Here is an 18795-nt window from a genome sequence, read left to right as displayed (position 1 = left end):
TACCTTCAGCTTTAAGCTCCCTCTTCAGGTTTGCTATTTGGCTGTATTTTAAAAAAGAAATTAAACCCTGCTGCTTCAGATTTATTTTCAAGTGAAAATATCCACTGCTAGTATAGACTACATGTGAATGTCACAACCACACCTTGAACATGTAGGGTCCTGCACTCCTCTTATTCTAACCTATAAGTCATAAAGTTGTAGTGAAGACTCTCTCCTGATTTCCTGACAGGCATTCAAAAACCTGCTACCATAACCCAGGACAGCTACTCCTTTACAAACATTCTCAAGCACAGAACCACAATTTCTAAGGAAGCTGTTCCTTTAGATTGTATTTGATGAAACTATAAAAACTCTACTTACTGATCTTGTTAAATGGGAGACTGAAGGTACCGTTGGCATTGGTGCTATTGTAGCTTCAGGTGTTGTAAAAGGAAGTACATCTGGTTGTGAAATTATAGGACCAGGAATCTTCACCCAGTAGATTTTGTACTTCTCAACGACTGTGGCTCTGAAATGCAGTACCAGCGAGCTTAGAAAGAACCATGATTGTGGCTCATCATAAAGCGAACAACAACAAAAAAGATAACTAACTAGGGACACACAACCTAATACAGATATTTCCTGGATATATTGAGGGTTCAGTTCCAGACAACCACAACAAAGTACATATTATGATAAAGTGAGTCACAGAATTGTGGGCTTTCCAAACGCATATAAAAGTTGTGTTTACACTACACTGTAGTCTATTAAGGGTGCAATAGCACTATATCTAAAAAACAATATCTACATCTTAATTTTAAAATTGTTTTATTTGCTAAGTTGTGTCTCACTCTTTTGCGACCCAATGGACTCTAACCCACCAGGCTCCTCTGTCCATGGGATTTCCTAGACAAGAATTCTGGAATGGGTTGCCATTTCCTTCTCCAGTGGATCTTCCTGACCCAGGGACCAAACTCATATCTCCTGCATTGGCAGGCTGCAATCCAATCCCATGGACAGAGGAGCCTGGTAGGCTGCAATCCATGGGGTCGCTAAGAGTTGGACATGACTGAGCGACTTCACTTTTACTTTTCACTTTCATGCATTGGAGAAGGAAATGGCAACCCACTCCAGTTTTCTTGCCTGGAGAATCCCAGGGATGGGGGAGCCTGGTGGGCTGCTGTCTCTGGGGTAGCACAGAGTCAGACACGACTGAAGTGACTTAGCAGCAGCAATAAGCAGCTTAAGAGAGAAGCTATACAGAGGCTGCACAAGCAACCATCAGCTCTTACTGGGGTCAAATCTCCTTTTTCACATTCCGCTCAACACACAGGTGTACGCAGATCAATGTACAAAGTGTACACTGTGTACAAAGTGAAGCAGAAAATAGAGACAGGATAGGAGAGCAATTCTCCCCTTAAATGACATTTATGGAATCCCCCTTTATGACATTCCATTTCTTCCTTGCATGTCAGATTAAGAGAGAAGTACTGTTCTAATTCTACTGAATTTCATAATTCTGAGGAACACACAGTATCTTACTTTTCTGACAATCTAATCTGCAAGTAGTAACCATGGAAAGAAAAGTCATTCAAATTTCAGGACTGCTTTTTTTCATATTCTCATACTAATACAGGAACAAAACTTTAAAAAGTATTCATCCATACACCATACAGACTCAGGTTATTAGTTTGAAGGCACTACCATTCTTCATTCACTCAACAAATGTCCATTAAGTCTCTATTAGGTCCTCGGTCCTGTGCTAGGTACTCAGTATATACTGCTGGAAAAAAACAAATAAAACCACCACTTACATCAGTAAACTGGTGTCATTTCTATACCAAACCTCTGACATACTGGTAAATGTTCAGTAGTTATAAAAAATGATGCAGACTCTCATTATTTCAATTATACTAGTTATAGAGTTGCAAATTCTTCTACTCACAGGAAGATTATGTGATTTGGGGCACTGCTTGGAGCATCCCAATAGACCTTGATTTCTGTTTTCTTTGATGGACTCCTATGACTTACAGCTGATCCCTGAAAGAAAATGGAAAAGAACTACCATTCAGTTACTCAATAGCTCAATATAGCTGGAACTACAACCATTTTTCACTGTACAACCCTGGTATTCTGTTAAACACAAGGACTCGGGTGCTCAATAAATACATGTTGATTGGTTGACACCAAATTAGTAGCTGGCTCTAGAGTCAGCTGAAATGTAAGAACTGAAGAGAGTTACAAATATTGGGTATGTTGATGCTGTTTAGAGTCTGCTCATTATTTCATTTATGTGGGGCTTTCCTGGTGGCTTAAGTGGTAAAGAATCTGCCTGCAATGCAGGAGACCTGGGTTCGATCCCTGGGTTGGGAAGATCCCGTGAAGGAGGACATGGCAACCCACTCCAGTACTCTTGCCTAGAGAATCCCATGGACAGAGGACCCTGGCAGGCTGCAGCCCATAGGGTTGCACAGAGTAGGACATGACTGAAGCGACTAAGCAGCAGCAGAAGCATTATTTCATTTATACTGTAAGCTTCTGGTTTTCTATTAATATATACAAATAGAATGCAGAATATTCACCAAAAGAAAAAATCCTGCCTCCAAATATGTAGTATTATCTTTTAGTAATTCCTTTCTCTTGAACAATCTTGTTTCCCACTTTCATTTATCTGGATAGTCATCCTTTGAAGTCTAGCTTAGATAAGCTCTTCCAAAATGCACTCACTCAATTCCCTACAGTCAGTGTGGCATTTCTGCCATGCTTCTCACCCACCCTGTGTATGGTTCTAATCTGAGTCATCATACTATTCTACTAATGTGTCTGTCCTATATCCATATGTTCTGCTTATGTGTCATATAGCATGTGTCCATATGCTTTGCTTATGTGTAAGGCTCTGAACTCATCAAATAACAAATCTTGTTCATCACTATATCCCTTGCAGGAAAGTTCCTGGTATAGTAAATGTTCATTTAATTAATTAATTAATTACAAAAGTCAGACCTCTGTTTCACTCTAGAACTCTATCTTCAATATCAACATCCTTCAAAATTCAGTACAGTAAGAAACAATATTTTGATAAAGTATCAAAAGCTATAACCTCTTAAAACTATGAGCCTACCTTTTCTAGGATGTTGATGTATAAAAATATATTGCCAGTAGAAAAACTAGGTGGAAACTTTGCTCATCGTGACTCTATTCAGATGTTTGCAATACATAGGTAATGTCATCGTTTATCTTGCCAACACCACTCCAGTGAAAAGACTCATGGAAACTGATAGAAATCAGTTTCAAACTAAACACAAACCTGTACATCTTCACAGGTCAGAAGCTGTGACACGTGACTGTCAATCAATGTGAAGGAGCCAACAGGAGGGCCACTCAAATTCTCAGCGTCACGTGCTTCTAAGAGAAAGCCTTTAAATGGTGGCCCTGACAAAGCAACTGAGAAACAAATAAAAAGGTAAATTAAGAGTTTAGCAACATCCCCCAAAGAGACTGTTAGAGGAAACATGTCACAAAATCAGGTGTACACATACAAAACTACTCTAGGAGAGAAAACAGTAGAAGTTATAGCATAGTCAAAGTAACTCCAAACCATGTTGCACAGGACATTATTCCATGAGGTGTAATAGCTATTCCACAGGGAAGACAAGGTCGGTTATGGTCAGAGTGTGGTTCACAGGGCCAAAGTGGCTTGAAAAATGCTGGTTAAAAGTACACTTGTGTCTTGACTGCAGATCCCTCAGGGTTTTAACAACCTACTATATCCTATAAAGCTCTAAGAAACAGAATCCATGTAATGCATAGAGTGTTCTAAATTTATTTTTTCCATAAACTCTTTTTGTTAGAAAATATCTATTAATATTTTGCATTTCTAACGTTACAGAAAATAGAGTTTGTAAAATGCTGTTATAGATACATCCTTAAGTTTCAGCCTACTTTGTACCAGAAGAATTAGGGAAACATATGAAATTATACAATAGTAAGTAGGATAAGGTTTTAATACCTTAAGCCAGATAAAATAAGCTTTATTTTCCTCTTCTACTGAGTAAATAGTACTGTTAATGAAGATAAATTAAATAATGACAAAAATATTTTAAAACCTATTCTGCAGAATTCCCTGGAGGTCCAGTGGTTAGCATTCAGCACTTTCACTGGAGCTCTGGGTTCAATTCCTGGTTGGTGAACTAAGACCCTGCAAGCTTCGTAATGTGGTCAAAAAAAAAAAAATAGCCTAGTCTGAATGGATAGTAAATATACTGCTTACGTAATATAGTCATCAGTAGTAGTTAAACACAAAAATAAGTGTAAGATCATGGTATCTAATGAAAGCAGATGAACAGATTAAATGAAACTATATCAATCCAACAGTAATAAAGATTCAATGTACAGTTAAAAAAAAAAAAGGCAAAATGAAAAATGCAAACTGTTAATACCAGCACAATACCTTTGATTTGATCTCCTGGCCTGAATGTCGTCTGACTCACTGAAATGTGGTGAACAGGATGATACTGTGGGGTATGACCATGCTCAGGAATCATTCCATGGCATGACTTTGTTACTTTTCCACTGGGATAATTAGCCACAAAACTAACATGCAACAGAAGGATGAAGGCACTGACGGTAAATCCAGGAGCTGTCATCTTAAAAAGAAGATTAAAAATACATTATTTTCAAAGGTAACTAAAATATAAGAGCTTTTATATCACAGGACAGTAAGTTCTAGACAACTATTTGCTTTCAATAATCATTTAACCACATTCTCAAAAGTATGCAATATAAAGAATGTGATATATGAAGCTTGACCTGGATTTGAATCTCAGCTTTTCTAATTACTAACTGTGAAACTTTAGGTCAATCACTTAAGCCTCCTTTCTTACCTGAAAAATAAGGAAATGAAAACTCTCCTTTCAAAACTATTTTAATAAAATCTATAATAGATACAACCAAAAGTCTGAAAAGGAAGATAATAAATGTTAGCTTTCATTAGCATGATCAGGAAATAATAAAATAATACTATAAAAGCAAAAGGTTTTGCTCCATTTCATACTAGAAAATTTAAACAATAAAGAACTGTTTCTTCTGAATTTAAATATCATAATCTGAATAAATCTTTGATATGAATTCTCCTAACTTCCAATTAAGCTACTCATAATGGGAATTTTATTTGTAGCACTGAAAACTGATAACAACCAATTGCAAGAGACAGTATTTCTATTACCTATCGCTCAAATGGGCTTCGCTGGTGAGTCAGTGGGAAAGAATCCACCTGCCAATGCAGGAGACTCAGGTTCAGTCCCTGGATTGGGAAGAGCTCCTGGAGAAGGAAATGGCAACCCACTCCAGTATTCTTGCTTGGGAAATTCCATAGATAGAGATGCCTGGCAGGCTACAGTCCATGGGGTCACAAAAGAGCAGTAAACAGCTTAGCAACTAAACAATAGTCCAGATACTTCTGAATTGTTAGCCAACGAAATTTTCTTCTCTCATCCAATTTATCTGCCTCTTACCACCTGCTTAACAGAAAACGAGTCCTGCCCTAGTCTAGTCCACATCAACCACTCACTTTGTGCATACATTCAGAACCTGCAAATCACAGTATTTAATAAGACTAGAGGTAGAGGGGGGCTTCTCTGGTAGCCCAGCTGGTAAGGAATCCACCTGCAATGCAGGAGACCCTGTTCGATTCCTGGGTCAGGAAGATCCTCTGGAGAAGGGATAGGCTACCCACTCCAGTATTCTTAGGCTTCCCTGGATGGCTCAGTCAGTAAAAGAAACTGCCTATAATGTGGGAGACCTGGGTTCAATCCCTGGATTGGGAAAATCCCCTAGAGGAGGGCATGGCAACCCACTCTAGTATTCTTACCTGCAGAATCCCCATGGACAAAGGAGCCTGGCAGACTGCAGTCCATGGGATCCCAGTGAGTCAGACATGACTGAGCGACTAAGCACAGCACCACACAACAGAGGTAAATGGGTAGGAAATGTTATAGGGCAGCAAAGTTCACAGAGTGGACAGGCTACAGATGAAAAGCGCTCAAGAGGCAGTGCATTCTCCATAGCAATGGGAGCTTTCTATACGGTCACTTTGGTCATAAAATAAAAACACCCTTACAATCACTAGAACAAATTCTCCTTTTATAATCATGTAAATTACAACCACACACTGGACCAGAGCTAAACTACAGAAATTCCTACTAGACACAAGAAATTGTGTTGGAGCTACACTCTTTAACTGGCGCTACATGTTACACCAGTGGCAACCAACTAGGTAGCTTGGCAACCAATTCTATACCCCTATCTTTTATCACACATTGAAGCTAGGTAGAATTATTCTCATTTGAAGATAAGCTAAAAGGACAAATGAACCAATCAAAAGCTTCTGAAAAATTCTGTATCATAAGAGAAGTATATACCTGGACCGCACATTAAAAAGCAGAGACACCACTTTGCCCACAAAGGTCCAAATAGTCAAAGCTATGGTTTTTCCCATAGGCAAGCACAGATGTGAGAGCTGGACCATAAAGAAGGCTGAGTGCTGAAGAATTTATGCTTTCGAATTGTGGCACTGGAGGAGACACTTGAGAGCTCCTTGGACCGCAAGGAGAGCAAACCAGTCAATCTTAAAGAAAATCATCCCTGAATATTCATTGGAAGGACTGATGCTGAAGCTCCAATACTTTGGCCACCTGATGTGACAAGCTGACTGGATGGAAAAGACCCTGATGCTGGGAAAGATTGAAGCCAAAAGGGGAAGGGGACAGCAAAGTATGAGATGGTTAGGTAGCATCACTGACTCAATGGATATGAATTTGAGAAAACTCCGGGAGATAATGAAGGACAGAGAAGCCTGACGTGCTGCAGTCCATGGGGTTGCCAAGAGTCAGACACGACTTAACACCTAAACAACAACAGCAAAGATTTCTCTGTAGACTCAGAGGAAAAGCATAACTCTGAAAATCAGTTCAGTTCAGTCGCTCAGTCATGTTCGACTCTTTGCAACCACATGGACTGCAGCACACCAGGCTTTTCTGTCCATCACCAACTCCCGGAGCTTGTTCAAACTCATGTCCATCAAGTCAGTGATGCCATCCAGCCATCTCATCTTCTGTCATCCCTTTCTCCTCTGTCTTCAATCTTTCCCAGCATCAGGGTCATTTCTAATGAGTCAGTTTTTCATATCAGGTAGCCAAAGTATTGGAGTTTCAGCTTTAGCATCAGGCCTTCCAATGAATATTCAGGATTGATTTCCTTTAGAATTGACTGGTTTGATCTCCTTGCAGTCCAAAGGATGCTCAAGAGTCTTCTCCAACACCACAGTTCAAAAGCATCAATTCTTTGGTGCTCAGCTTTCTTTATGATCCAACTCTCACTTCCATACATGACTACTGGAAAAACCATAGCTTTGACTAGACAGATCTTTGTTGGCAAAGTAATGTCTCTGGTTTTTAATATAGTCTCTAGGTTGGTCATAGCTTTCCTTCCAAGGAGAAAGAGTCTGTTAATTTCATGGCTACAGTCATCCTCTGCAGTAACTCTGAAAACAGTTAATTACTATAGGAAGCAATATTTAAGAAAATAACTGCTGGAGCAATAGAAAAATGTTATATTCAAACATGGCTTCCAGATCCTTTTTTAGGGCAGACCACCTTTTAAGGCCATACAAGATTTACTGGAAAGGATCAAGGTCATTATTTTAACCATGTGATCTTGGCCAAGTTATTATGAAAATTAAATGCAGAAATGTGCCTCACCTAAAGAACAGTATAGTGAAAAGTTTGTGAATATTGTGAATATATTCGCTACAGTGAATAGTTTGACTCAACTAATATCTATTTGTCATTGATTTTGTGTCAGGTGAAAGTGGAAACAAGACTTTCAGTCTCTGCTATGAATCCCCCTGTCAGTGCAGGAGACCCAAGAGACCCAGGTTTGATCCCTTGGTGGAGAAGATCTCCTGGAAGAGGAAACGGCAACCCACTCCAGTATCCTTTCCTGGAAAATTCCATGGACAGAGGAGTCTGGCAGGCTACCGTCCCTGGGGTCGCAAAGGGTCAGACATGACTGAGCAACAGCACACATGTGTTTAGTAGCTGAATAACATCAATCCGTTCATTTAATCTCTGTTCCAGGTTCTTCATTTGCAAAACACAACTAGTGAACTGGGATAAATCCAGGTCCAATCCTAACATTACAATTTTAGGAAAGCAAAGTGGAAAAGCATACTAGGAATTATCAGAGCACGCTATATAAGACGAGAAAGGGAAGTGACTAAGACACCATTCACTACTGTCACTCATTTGGAAAATATAACAAGGTCAGACAGAGGAATAGAAAACAACAATTTCTTTATCCTTGGTCAGATACTGACCATTCAAGGTAAAGTCTATTTTCATTCCAATGGGCAATGACAATTTTCCAATTAATGATTTAAGAAACAACTTTTAAAAATAATGTTAATTCATTAACCAATCTATGCTAATAAGACTGCATAGTTATGAAAAAGAATAAAGAGTTATACGTGGAAACATTTAAGCTAAAACTGTGGAAGGTGGATAATGAGCTATTATATTACAAGACCACCCTTCAAGCACTGGAAAAACTCCCACCAATTTTGTATGATTCTTACAGGCTTTTAATATTCGCATCCTACCATAAGTATGATATAGAGAACAAAAGAAAAGATACCAGAGCTTGGATCTTGGCATCCCGAGACAACAGACAACGAAGACGTTTAAAAGGTTAAAAGAGAGATTATCCTGATTCTCTAACTGAAAAATTACCAAACCTGATGAGATTTATACAGTTTTCTTTTTTGCCTGGAAGACAGGTACTTAGTAAAAAGGTATAATGACTGCCTTTACATGCTCTGGGCTTCTCAGTTGGCTCAGCAGTAAAGAATCTGTCTAGAGTACAGGTAAACCTGGGTTTGATCCCTGGGTCGGGAAGATCCCCTGGAGAAGGAACTGGCTACCCACTCTAGCATCTCTGCCTGGAGAATTCCATGAACAGAGGAGCCCAGCAGGCTACAGTTCATGGGGCTGCAAAGAGTTGGACATGACTGAGCGACTAACACTTACCACACTCTACATACGTCTCACATGCAAATAAACTTTATTATTTAAATACTAAGCTCTTGTACCTGGATGAATATGTAATTATTATTATTGTGACTGTGAACTACAGAGATTAATCAAGACAACATATTTATTACAACAAAGTAAAATTCAGATAAAATGAGAAGAATTCAATTGAAAATACATGTAAAAAAAAGTATGTGTTAATTAAGGATACTTTTAAATAAAGCAGTCATTAAACATCTTTTAATTGTGTTACTCCAAGAACATGTGAGAAAAAAGAAATAGAGAGGGAAGCACATCTTTGAAAACCATGTGAGATGAGTAAGCTAGCAAATAACTAATCAAGCCTAGTTATATTTCATTAAAGTTCTAGCTTTTATTACCAGTCACTTATTTTCAATGAAAGCATCAAAGGAGTTCAAAAGTTAACACAGACACAAAAAATTGTGGGATGTCGCCAGTAACACCTACTCCACATCAAACAGGAAATGAGTGCAGGCACTGAGAGTCTTAATTAAAGCATAGGTATGATGTAAAAAGGTTTTCTCAATTATGAAAAGTCACAAAAAAGTAAAAACCAGAAGAGTTTACTATAAAAAATATAAAAATTTGGGGAAAGATATTTTTTGCTATATCTTGTGGGTATTTTTTTTTTTACCACACTCAAAGTTAAGAAATATCTTTATGACCTTACAAACATTTCAAGAGCCATCATTTACTTTTACCACACATGATAAACTCATATATTTTCTATTCCTTCCTTTTTTTTAATCCTGTTACATCCTTGTTGTTGTTGTTGTTTAGTCACTAAGTCATGTCCGACTCTTTTGCAACCCCATGGACTATAGCCCTCCGTGCTCCTCTGCCCATGAGATTTCCCAGGCAAGAATACTGGAGTGGGTTGCCATTTCTTTCTCCAGAGGATATTCCTGACCCAGGGATTGAATCCACGCTTCCTCATTGGCAGGCACGTTCTTTACCACTGAGCAACCAGGGAAGCCCTGGTTACATCCAACAGAATTGTTCTTTCATAATCTACCAATGACTCTAACCTGCAATTTGAAAACATTATTTCCCAGCATATACAGACCAGACCATTAAAGTTCAGTCTTGAAAGTTCTAATTTAGGAGGATCAGGGATTTCAGTTTAAAAAAAAGGAGAGTTCTCAGAACTATAGAAGAGACAAATAAGCCAAGCCACAAGGAAGATTTTGGAGACAGAGATGGACTTATCCAATGGAAAAAAAGTCTGATTCTGTATTATATCATTTGTGAACCTGAACAAAAACTATAAATATGACTAGTAAATTAGCTTTCCTTAGATATCTGAAAACTGCTCCAAAGAGGTAAAGGGAGAGATCAGTATTACATGATTTTTAGAGAGGAGGGTATGTGCAATCAAGTACACATCTTGGTAAAATTTACTGTTTTTCTCAAGGAGGAGATATCTTAGTGAATGGTTTCAGTGCTCCTCTAAGTATGGGAAAATGCAAGAAACTGGATTCATAAAATTTTCCCCTAAAAACGTCTGTCTGCAGGCCTGTCCTGCCAGTTTTGGAGAGCACAGAGTGCCTCGTGCTGATCTTCACTGTGAACTTCTTTCAGGGTATACCACAGGTCAGCGACTGAAGCAGCTGATGACTTGATTCTGAAGTTGGGCAACATTCTTTACAATCCCTTCCCTTTCTGTCTTAACTTCAACCAAGGTTCAGTAAGCATTTTGTGACAAATTTGCGCCCCGGTAGTAGGAAGGCTCATTCCCAGATCAGCAAAGATTTCACTGATAGACTCTCAATGTGCTATTACTGAACTAAGCCCAGTTAACAGTAGCCAAAAGTCTCCAGACCACCTGTCTTACAAGTCCAAGAGATGGTTCCTTTTTGTTGCTTCTTCCCACTACTAGAGTTATAATTGTTGAGCTTATAATACTACATAGATGGTCAATCATTTCAGGTTTCCTAATCATCACTGAATTTACCTGGGGTCAGTGACACATTTGGTAGGGCAAAAAACAATAATCGTGTAAAATAGGCAGAATACAAATAATATAACTAGTAACATTAATAAGGACATCAGTAAGTATTTAAGCTAAAGACTTTCATCAGGTGCAACCCAGTATTTCCCCATTAATAAGGACATCAGTAAGTACTTAAGCTAAAGACTTTCATCAGGTGCAACCCAGTATTTCCCCAGGTCATCTGACCAGTTTGTTTTACATCAATTGCTATCTTTAGGAGAAATAATATACTGGCTTCATATGCAAAAGTGAAAGTGTTAGTCACTCAGTTGTGTCTTTGCAACCCCATGGACCATAGCCCACCAGGCTCCTCTGTCCATGGAATTCTCCAGGCAAGAATACTGGCGTGGGTAGCCATTCCCTTCTCCAGGGGATCTTCCCAACCCAGGGGTCAAACCTGGGTCTCCTACCTTGCAGGTGAATTCTTCACCATCTGAGTTCACTAAAGATGTCTGCAGGTACAAGGTAACCAACCTTGCGTAATCAACTCCTGACTGGATTGAGAAAGGAATGTTATCTTTAAAAGAGTAGCATGACTGGTGCCAGAAGAAAAATTGATCTTTATGTTGAGGAGGTATTTGTCTGGTTAGCCCATAATACAAATGCACAGTGCACACTAGAGGTGAGATAGGTGGCCAAAAGGGGCAGAGAATAAGCTTATGTTTAAATGTTCCTTGTCTGGCAACTCACTCCAGTATTCTTGCCTGGAGAATTCCATGGACAGAGGAGCCTGGCAGGCTACTATCCATGGGGTCACAAAGAGTTAGACATGACTGAGTGCCTAACATTTTCACTTTCACTTGTCTGGCATAAAATATGAATATTTATTTCATCATAACCATAATATAAAAACATTGCAATCCCTAAAGCACTTGAATGCTCCTTTCAGAAATTCCATCAAACACATTCCATAATGTTTAAGATTAATAACTACTTTTTATTCAAAATTGCTTTTATTTTACTAATTAAAATTACAATGGCATCATTTTCTTTTACTTTGTTATAAGTATAAAATTTTTCAATTTGCTTATAAGTTAAACATGCTTTTGTTTATGTTTTGGCCTAGAAACAGAACCACCATTTTTAAATAATGCTTCCATTAAAAAATGAAACTGAAATTCCAAGGTGAGTGATAAATTAATTTGGGGGCACAGTACCCTGGTGGCTCAGACGGTTAAGCGTCTGTCTACAATGTGGGAGACCCAGGTTCGATCCCTGGGTCAGGAAGATCCCCTGGAGAAGGAAATGGCAATCCACTCCAGTACTATTGCCTGGAAAATCCCATGGACAGAGGAGCCTGGTAGGCTACAGCCCATGGGGTCGCAAAGAGTCGGACACGACTTAGCGACTTTACCTTACCTTTACCTGTAATTTCAGGATTTCATCTAGGAGCTAGGGCAAAACTGTTAAGCCTATGACCAAAGGCTAGAGGGACTGGGATTAAAGACACCCATAGGTGTTCACCTTACAGTGGCAGAGCTAGGCATGAAGAGTTTTAGAAAGGTAGGTAGAACCAGAGAAGGATAAGGAGACTGACAAAATCAGATAAGACTAAGCATAAGAGATACACAGAAAGCAATGAAATTTCGATAGCAATAAGAAAGGAAAGGATTAGTTTTACTATAGAGGGGGGGAGAAAGGGGACATAGTGTGAAAAAGAAGAAAAAGAAACATACATTTGGTGATAAACTGGTAGAGACTACATCTAACATAATCCTTACAACAAGCATCATTTTAGAGATGAAGAAACTGAGACCAGGAAATGTACACAAAATCCTGTACACTTTTAGGATTAGAACCCAAATCTAACTCCAACATTTGCATTCTCTTCACTTCAGATCTTTGCTCCCTCCTTGGAGAGAGGATCCAGAAGGTGCAGCGAGAATCCAAATTTCACAACAAACAATGTGAGTGGGGGCATATTATGACAAATGAGAAATCGAAATTAGCCTACTTTATTCAGAATGTCGGGTCTACTATATGAGTCTGAGAAGCAATGTAGAGATTTCTTTCATAAAACGGAAGCCCCTGAAACAACAGATATAAAAACAAACAGTTTAATGCTTAAAAACACCATCAATAAATGGTAATTGCCATCATTTATTATCACTAGTCACTTTCCATATCGCCATTATGCACTAAGTTCTTCTGATGAACACCACTGTGGTTAAACAATTGAGATTTCCATGTGTTTCTTTCATCTGTATTTAATTTGTTCAAGCCTTTTAAAATATTTCAGAAAATGTATTCCCCTTCTTGCCAGTAATTTAACTTCACTTTCATAGAAAGCTTCCATATCAAGAGTTAAACTGACTTTGATAGCTGAATCTCAAATTTTAGAGAAACTGAAAACCAGGTCAAGTATTTCCACTTCCCCAGATAAAAATGTTTCATACTCCATTTTCACAGCAGGAAGTACAGAGAAAAATGATTTTTTAAAATTAACAATTGGAGTTATGACATTTTGGGTAAAGGTTCTGAAAAACAAAGAGCATTTTAAAAATGGCACATTGACAGTCCATTTGACATCTGTCAGGTGTGATAACCTAAAATGGCTGAAAAGAATTTAGAGTTTAAGCACAAGAAAAGGTAAAGGAAAACCACTGAAGAATAAGAACCAGAAGCTCTCCAATCTAATTCTGATTCCCCTAATCACAGCATCATCTAAAAGCTTGTTCTCTTACATGAAGATGTCATTGTCAATGGACGTACAGCGTGTGACTGCTCAGTCGTCTCCAACTCTTTGCAGCCCCGTGGACTGTAGCCCCCCAGGCTCCTCTGTCCCTAGAATTTTCCAGGGAAAAATATTGAAATGGACTGCCGTTTCCTTCTCCAGGGGCTGTTCTTGACCCAGGCATTGAACCCACATCCTCTGTGGCTCCTGCACTGACACGCGGATCCTTCACCGCTAAGCCACTTGGGAAGATATCCATCCCCAAGACTTTTTCCCTTGACCCCTGCGTTTCTCTACAGACTATCCCTTCCATAGCCTGTTATCACCCCTGAATAATATTTCCCAAATCTTTCAATTGCCCCCATCCCACATCTCCATAATGCTTCAACTCAGATTTCCAAGTATCTATAGACTTCTTTTTGGATGACAATAAGCTCATTTTTTTTCTGAAATAAAATTCATTATTTTTTCCTCCAAACTAGCTCTTGTATCTGACTTTCCTATTTTGATGGTGGCCTATCAACATTTCTAGTCAACAGATTTGAAACCCCAAATTCTCAAGATCTGACTCCAGACACTCTTTGGGATCCCAATTTCCAAACAAGCTCAGCAGATTCCACCTCTGCTCTTCCATTCACCTACTTATCCCTTCAGCTTCTCTCTTCTACCTTTCATTCTATTCTATCTGTCTGCTGCTTTCCATTCCAACAAGACCTTCAAGCATAAAGCTTTCATTATCTGTCACCCAAATTAGTGAAATCCTTTCCATTGCCTCCTTGTTTTTGCATCTCCATTCTAATCTCTCCTACAAAACACCACAAGATCATTTCCCTAAGGCACAATTCTCATTACATCACTCCTCTTTCCAAAAACCTTCTACAGCTTCTCAAGACTTATTCAATTAAGGACAAAAGCATCATGCATTTAATGTGTGTCCAACCCAATTCATGCTCCAGCAACAATGTACCATTTGTACTTGTTTCTAGAACAAGTACTTTACTTTTTTTCTACCCATGTTCTATCTTCTAACTGGGACCTCCATTATACTACACATCAAATTCCTACCCATGTAACATCAGAAATATGTTCAATGAAAAAAAAATAGATACAAAAATATCTGAACATTGTTTTTTAAAAAAAAGGTACATTGCCTATCATTTCATGTAAAATGCAAAAGACTGGTAATATCCAATATAAGCAAGGATGTGGAGAAGTAAGTGCTCTTATACAGTGAAGAGTGTAAATCACTGCAATATTTTTGGAGGAAATGTAACAATCTCCTACTGAACTAAAATATGTTTAACCTTTGACTGAGGAATTTCACATCTAGGAATTTATCCTACCAAAAAAAAAAAAAAACCCACAAAACAAACAACACAGGAAATATAGTTGATATATTTTTTAAAACTTTGTACGGAGTATATTTTATATAAATTCGAATTACTCTGTTGTATGGGGGCAGGAGGAGAAGGGGACGACAGAGGATGAGATGGCTGGATGGCATCACTGACTCGATGGACGTGAGTCTGAGTGAACTCCGGGAGATGGTGATGGACAGGGAGGCCTGGCGTGCTGCGATTCATGGGGTAGCAAAGAGTCGGACACGACTGAGCGACTGAACTGATACCTGAAACTAATATGATATTGTAGGCCAATTATACTTCAATTTTCAAAAAATAAAAAGAAAAGTCCATACAGTTATGCAAGGATTATTTGTAATAACAAAAATTTAAGACAGTTTAGATGTTTACAAAAATATTCTATGCCTTGCATGCTCATGCTCGGTCTCTCAGTCATGGCCAACTATCTGCCACCCCATGGACTGTGGCCCATCCTCGGTCTACAGGATTTCCCAGGCAAGAACGCTGGAGTGGGTTGCCATTTCCTTCTCCAGGGAATCTTCCCAACCCAGGGACTGAAACTGTGTCTTCAGTGTCTCCTGCACTGGCAGGTGAATTCTTTATCACTGAGTCACCTGAGATGCTCCTTATTCTATGCTATCCCCAAATTCTAAAATAATGTGTACCCACCACTATGTATAACTTAAGTAATCAACAAGGATATCTAAATAGCATAGAGAACTATACTCAATATTTTGTAATAACCTATAAGGGAAAAGAATAGATACATATAAACATATATGTGTGTATAAATATAACTGAATCACTTTCCTGTACACTTAAACTAACACATCATTTTAAACCAACTGTACTTTAATAAAATATAAAATACTGTGTATCCATTTAAAAGAATGAAATAGAGTAAATAATGACAGGAATAACAGCTAATAATTACTGACTGCTTTCTAGGAGGTAGGAATTCTTTTAAATGCTTTGCAAATATAAACTCTTTTCACAAAATCCTAAGACATGAATCTACACGCACTTAGGTGGAGACATGCTCACGCCATAGAGATGAATGAAAACAACATACTACAAAAGGATACTTAAGTTACGTACAAAAGAAAAGAGAAAAGAGAAAACATCATCCTTTAACCATTCTCAATAGCGGTTACCCCCAGAAGACTGTAAAGAAATTTTAAATAAACTGTAAGATGTTTAGAATTTTTTTTCGATTTTCAAATATTCTATATTACTTTTACTGTTTTTTGTTTGTTTTGTTTTCATAAAACCTCCATGCCTCTTTCAAGGTCCATTTAAAATGAGACAGTGTGTAGTAAGGACTCTGAAATTGCATAGACCTAGGTTTGAATCCGGAGAAGGCAATGGTAACCCACTCCAGTACTCTTGCCTGGAAAATCCCATGGATGAGGAGCCTGGTGGGCTGCAGTCCATGGGGTCGTGAAGTCGGGCACGACTGAGCGACTTCACTTTCACTTTTCACTTTCCTGCATTGGAGAAGGAAATGGCAACCCACTCCAGTGTTCTTGCCTGGAGAATCCCAGGGATGGGGGAGCCTGGTGGGCTGCTGTCTCTGGGGTTGCACAGAGTCAGACACGACTGAAGCAACTTAGCAACAGCAGGTTTGAATCCAGCAGGCACCACCTTAGTAACTGACCTTGGGCAAATTATTTAACCTCACTGGGCAAAATTTCTTATTTTGTTAAACTATGATACCAATATCATGAGCCTTGGTGAAGATTAAATAAAATAACCTCTGTGAAGCATTTAGCACAGTGTCTACCACAAACCAGATCTTCCATAAAATCCTTTCTTCCTTGGAATACTGCCTAATTCCACCAACCTTTAATAACTTGTCTCTTCTGGGAGGCTCCATAAGCTGTAGTTTTTTGCTAATAAAAAATGTTAATGCATTTTTCTGCCACAGCTGATTGACTTGTCTTAAGGAAGCAAAGGCATCCTACTCTTTGATTTCCTTTCACAATGACTAAGCAGACAGAAATAGCACTCAACACAATGCAACAGTGTGACTTCCAGAGAATCTGACATTACCTAAGTGGACGAGTGTGAAACAGAAGGTACGGTCAGCAAAAAGAATCAACATATTGGCTTATTAAAAGACTTAGTAGAACTCTTCCCCTTAATAATAATTTTAAAAAGTCCTTCAAAAAGTCAAGCTCATTGTTTTCAGTAAATCAACAGACCAAGTTTTAGCCTGCCACCTCTGCACTATCCAAGTAAACATTCAAAGCTTTCTTCCACCTTTTCTCTAATTCAGAGAAAGAAGAAAATATCTGAACTAAAAATTTAGCTTTATAAAAATTATTTCTGATAATACATTTACAAACTGAAAACTCCCCCCTTTACCCCTAGGACAGCACGACAAGATATTAAAAAAAAAAAAAAAAATTAAAGGCAGAGGTAACACCTAGTCACCCCAGAGCCTCTCTGAAATTCTAAAGGCACACCAGAGCTGGGGGTGGGGGAGCTAAGATTGCTAAATTAAAAGACACTTTAAAAATCAAATAAAGGATGCCATTAGGTTAAGTAAAAAGGGAGTTTCCATTGCTAAAAATTAAGGGCAAAACACTGATGCATGAATAAAGTCAGTGCTTTTCATAATCCCAAACATGTCTCATGGGATTAAAGCTCTGTAGTCAAAGTCATGGGACATATTATTAACCTAACTCGCTAGTGAACACTCATTAGCTCAACACAAGCTCACAAGCTCCAGAACACAGTTCGTTAATAAGACATCCATCCTGCGTCTCCGACAGCCCAGGTCAGCACAAGCGACTGCTCTCGCAGTACAGTCACTGAGCTGGCACTAATTCTTAAGCGCCTCGCAAAAAGCTCTGGCAGAAAGAAAACAGGAGACACTTACCTTGAGAAGCAAAGGCAGCCTATCCAACTTCCGGTTTTGTTAACAACTCGTATCTCTTTCTCAGCAGCTGGGTGGAGCCAGCTTACCCATAAGAAGAGAGTTTCCCAAACTAAGCAGCAAAACAGGATTTGCAAGCCCGGCACTAGGCTCAGGACTCCGTTTCTGAGAATTAACCCTTCTGTTCTACACAAAGAAACAATTTTACCATTACCAACTAATCACTGTTTCACTGAGAAAATTAAATTTTTGTCTTTAACTGTAAAACCATTTGAAATACAACCTGCTCTGTATAATGCTAAGTAAAGACAGAGAACCTGTTTATGCTTAGGTAAGGGTTGCCAACTTTAGCAAAATAAAGCTAAGGATGTTAAATTCAAATTTCAAATAAACAACCAATCATTCATTAATATACGCATTATCCTATGCAATATTGATGGTACACATATTAAAAAATCATTCATTGTTTCCCTAAAATTCAAATTTACCTTCTATTTTATCTGACAGGGCTTCCTTAATTGCTCAGTTGGTAAAGAATCCGCCTGCGATGCAGGAGACCCCGGTTTGATTCCTGGGTTGGGAAGATCCGCTGGTGAAGGGATAGGCTACCCACCCCAGTATTCTTCCCTCGTGGCTCAGCTGGTGAAGAATCTCCCTGTGCAATGCAGGAGATCTGGATTCCATCCCTGGGCTGGGAAGATCACCCAACCATCCCTGGGTTGGGAAGATCGCCTGGAGAAGGTCACTATTCTAGCCTGGAGAATTCCATGGACTGTATAGTCAGTCCATGGGGTCACAAA

At 38.8% G+C, this 18795-nt stretch overlaps 1 protein-coding gene across 1 annotated transcript in view; it reads right to left on the bottom strand.

Moving 5' to 3' along the window:
* The window catches only part of FRRS1 (ferric chelate reductase 1), a 52877-nt gene extending 34768 nt beyond the window's left edge, over nt 1-18109 (bottom strand). Inside the window, exons 1-5 of the mRNA XM_040232240.1 lie at nt 17999-18109; nt 4430-4625; nt 3287-3423; nt 1925-2019; nt 361-508 (exon numbers count right to left, since the gene is read on the bottom strand). Coding sequence (XP_040088174.1) covers nt 361-508; nt 1925-2019; nt 3287-3423; nt 4430-4625 — 576 coding nt within the window. The 5' untranslated portion in view covers nt 17999-18109. The remainder of the gene's footprint in view (nt 1-360; nt 509-1924; nt 2020-3286; nt 3424-4429; nt 4626-17998) is intronic.
* Between the last annotated feature and the right edge of the window lie 686 nt (nt 18110-18795).

This window comes from Oryx dammah, unplaced genomic scaffold (assembly GCF_014754425.2).
Source record: "Oryx dammah isolate SB20612 unplaced genomic scaffold, SCBI_Odam_1.1 HiC_scaffold_28, whole genome shotgun sequence".
Classification (NCBI taxonomy): Eukaryota; Metazoa; Chordata; class Mammalia; order Artiodactyla; family Bovidae; genus Oryx; species Oryx dammah.
This window is presented reverse-complemented; position numbering and strand designations above follow the sequence as displayed.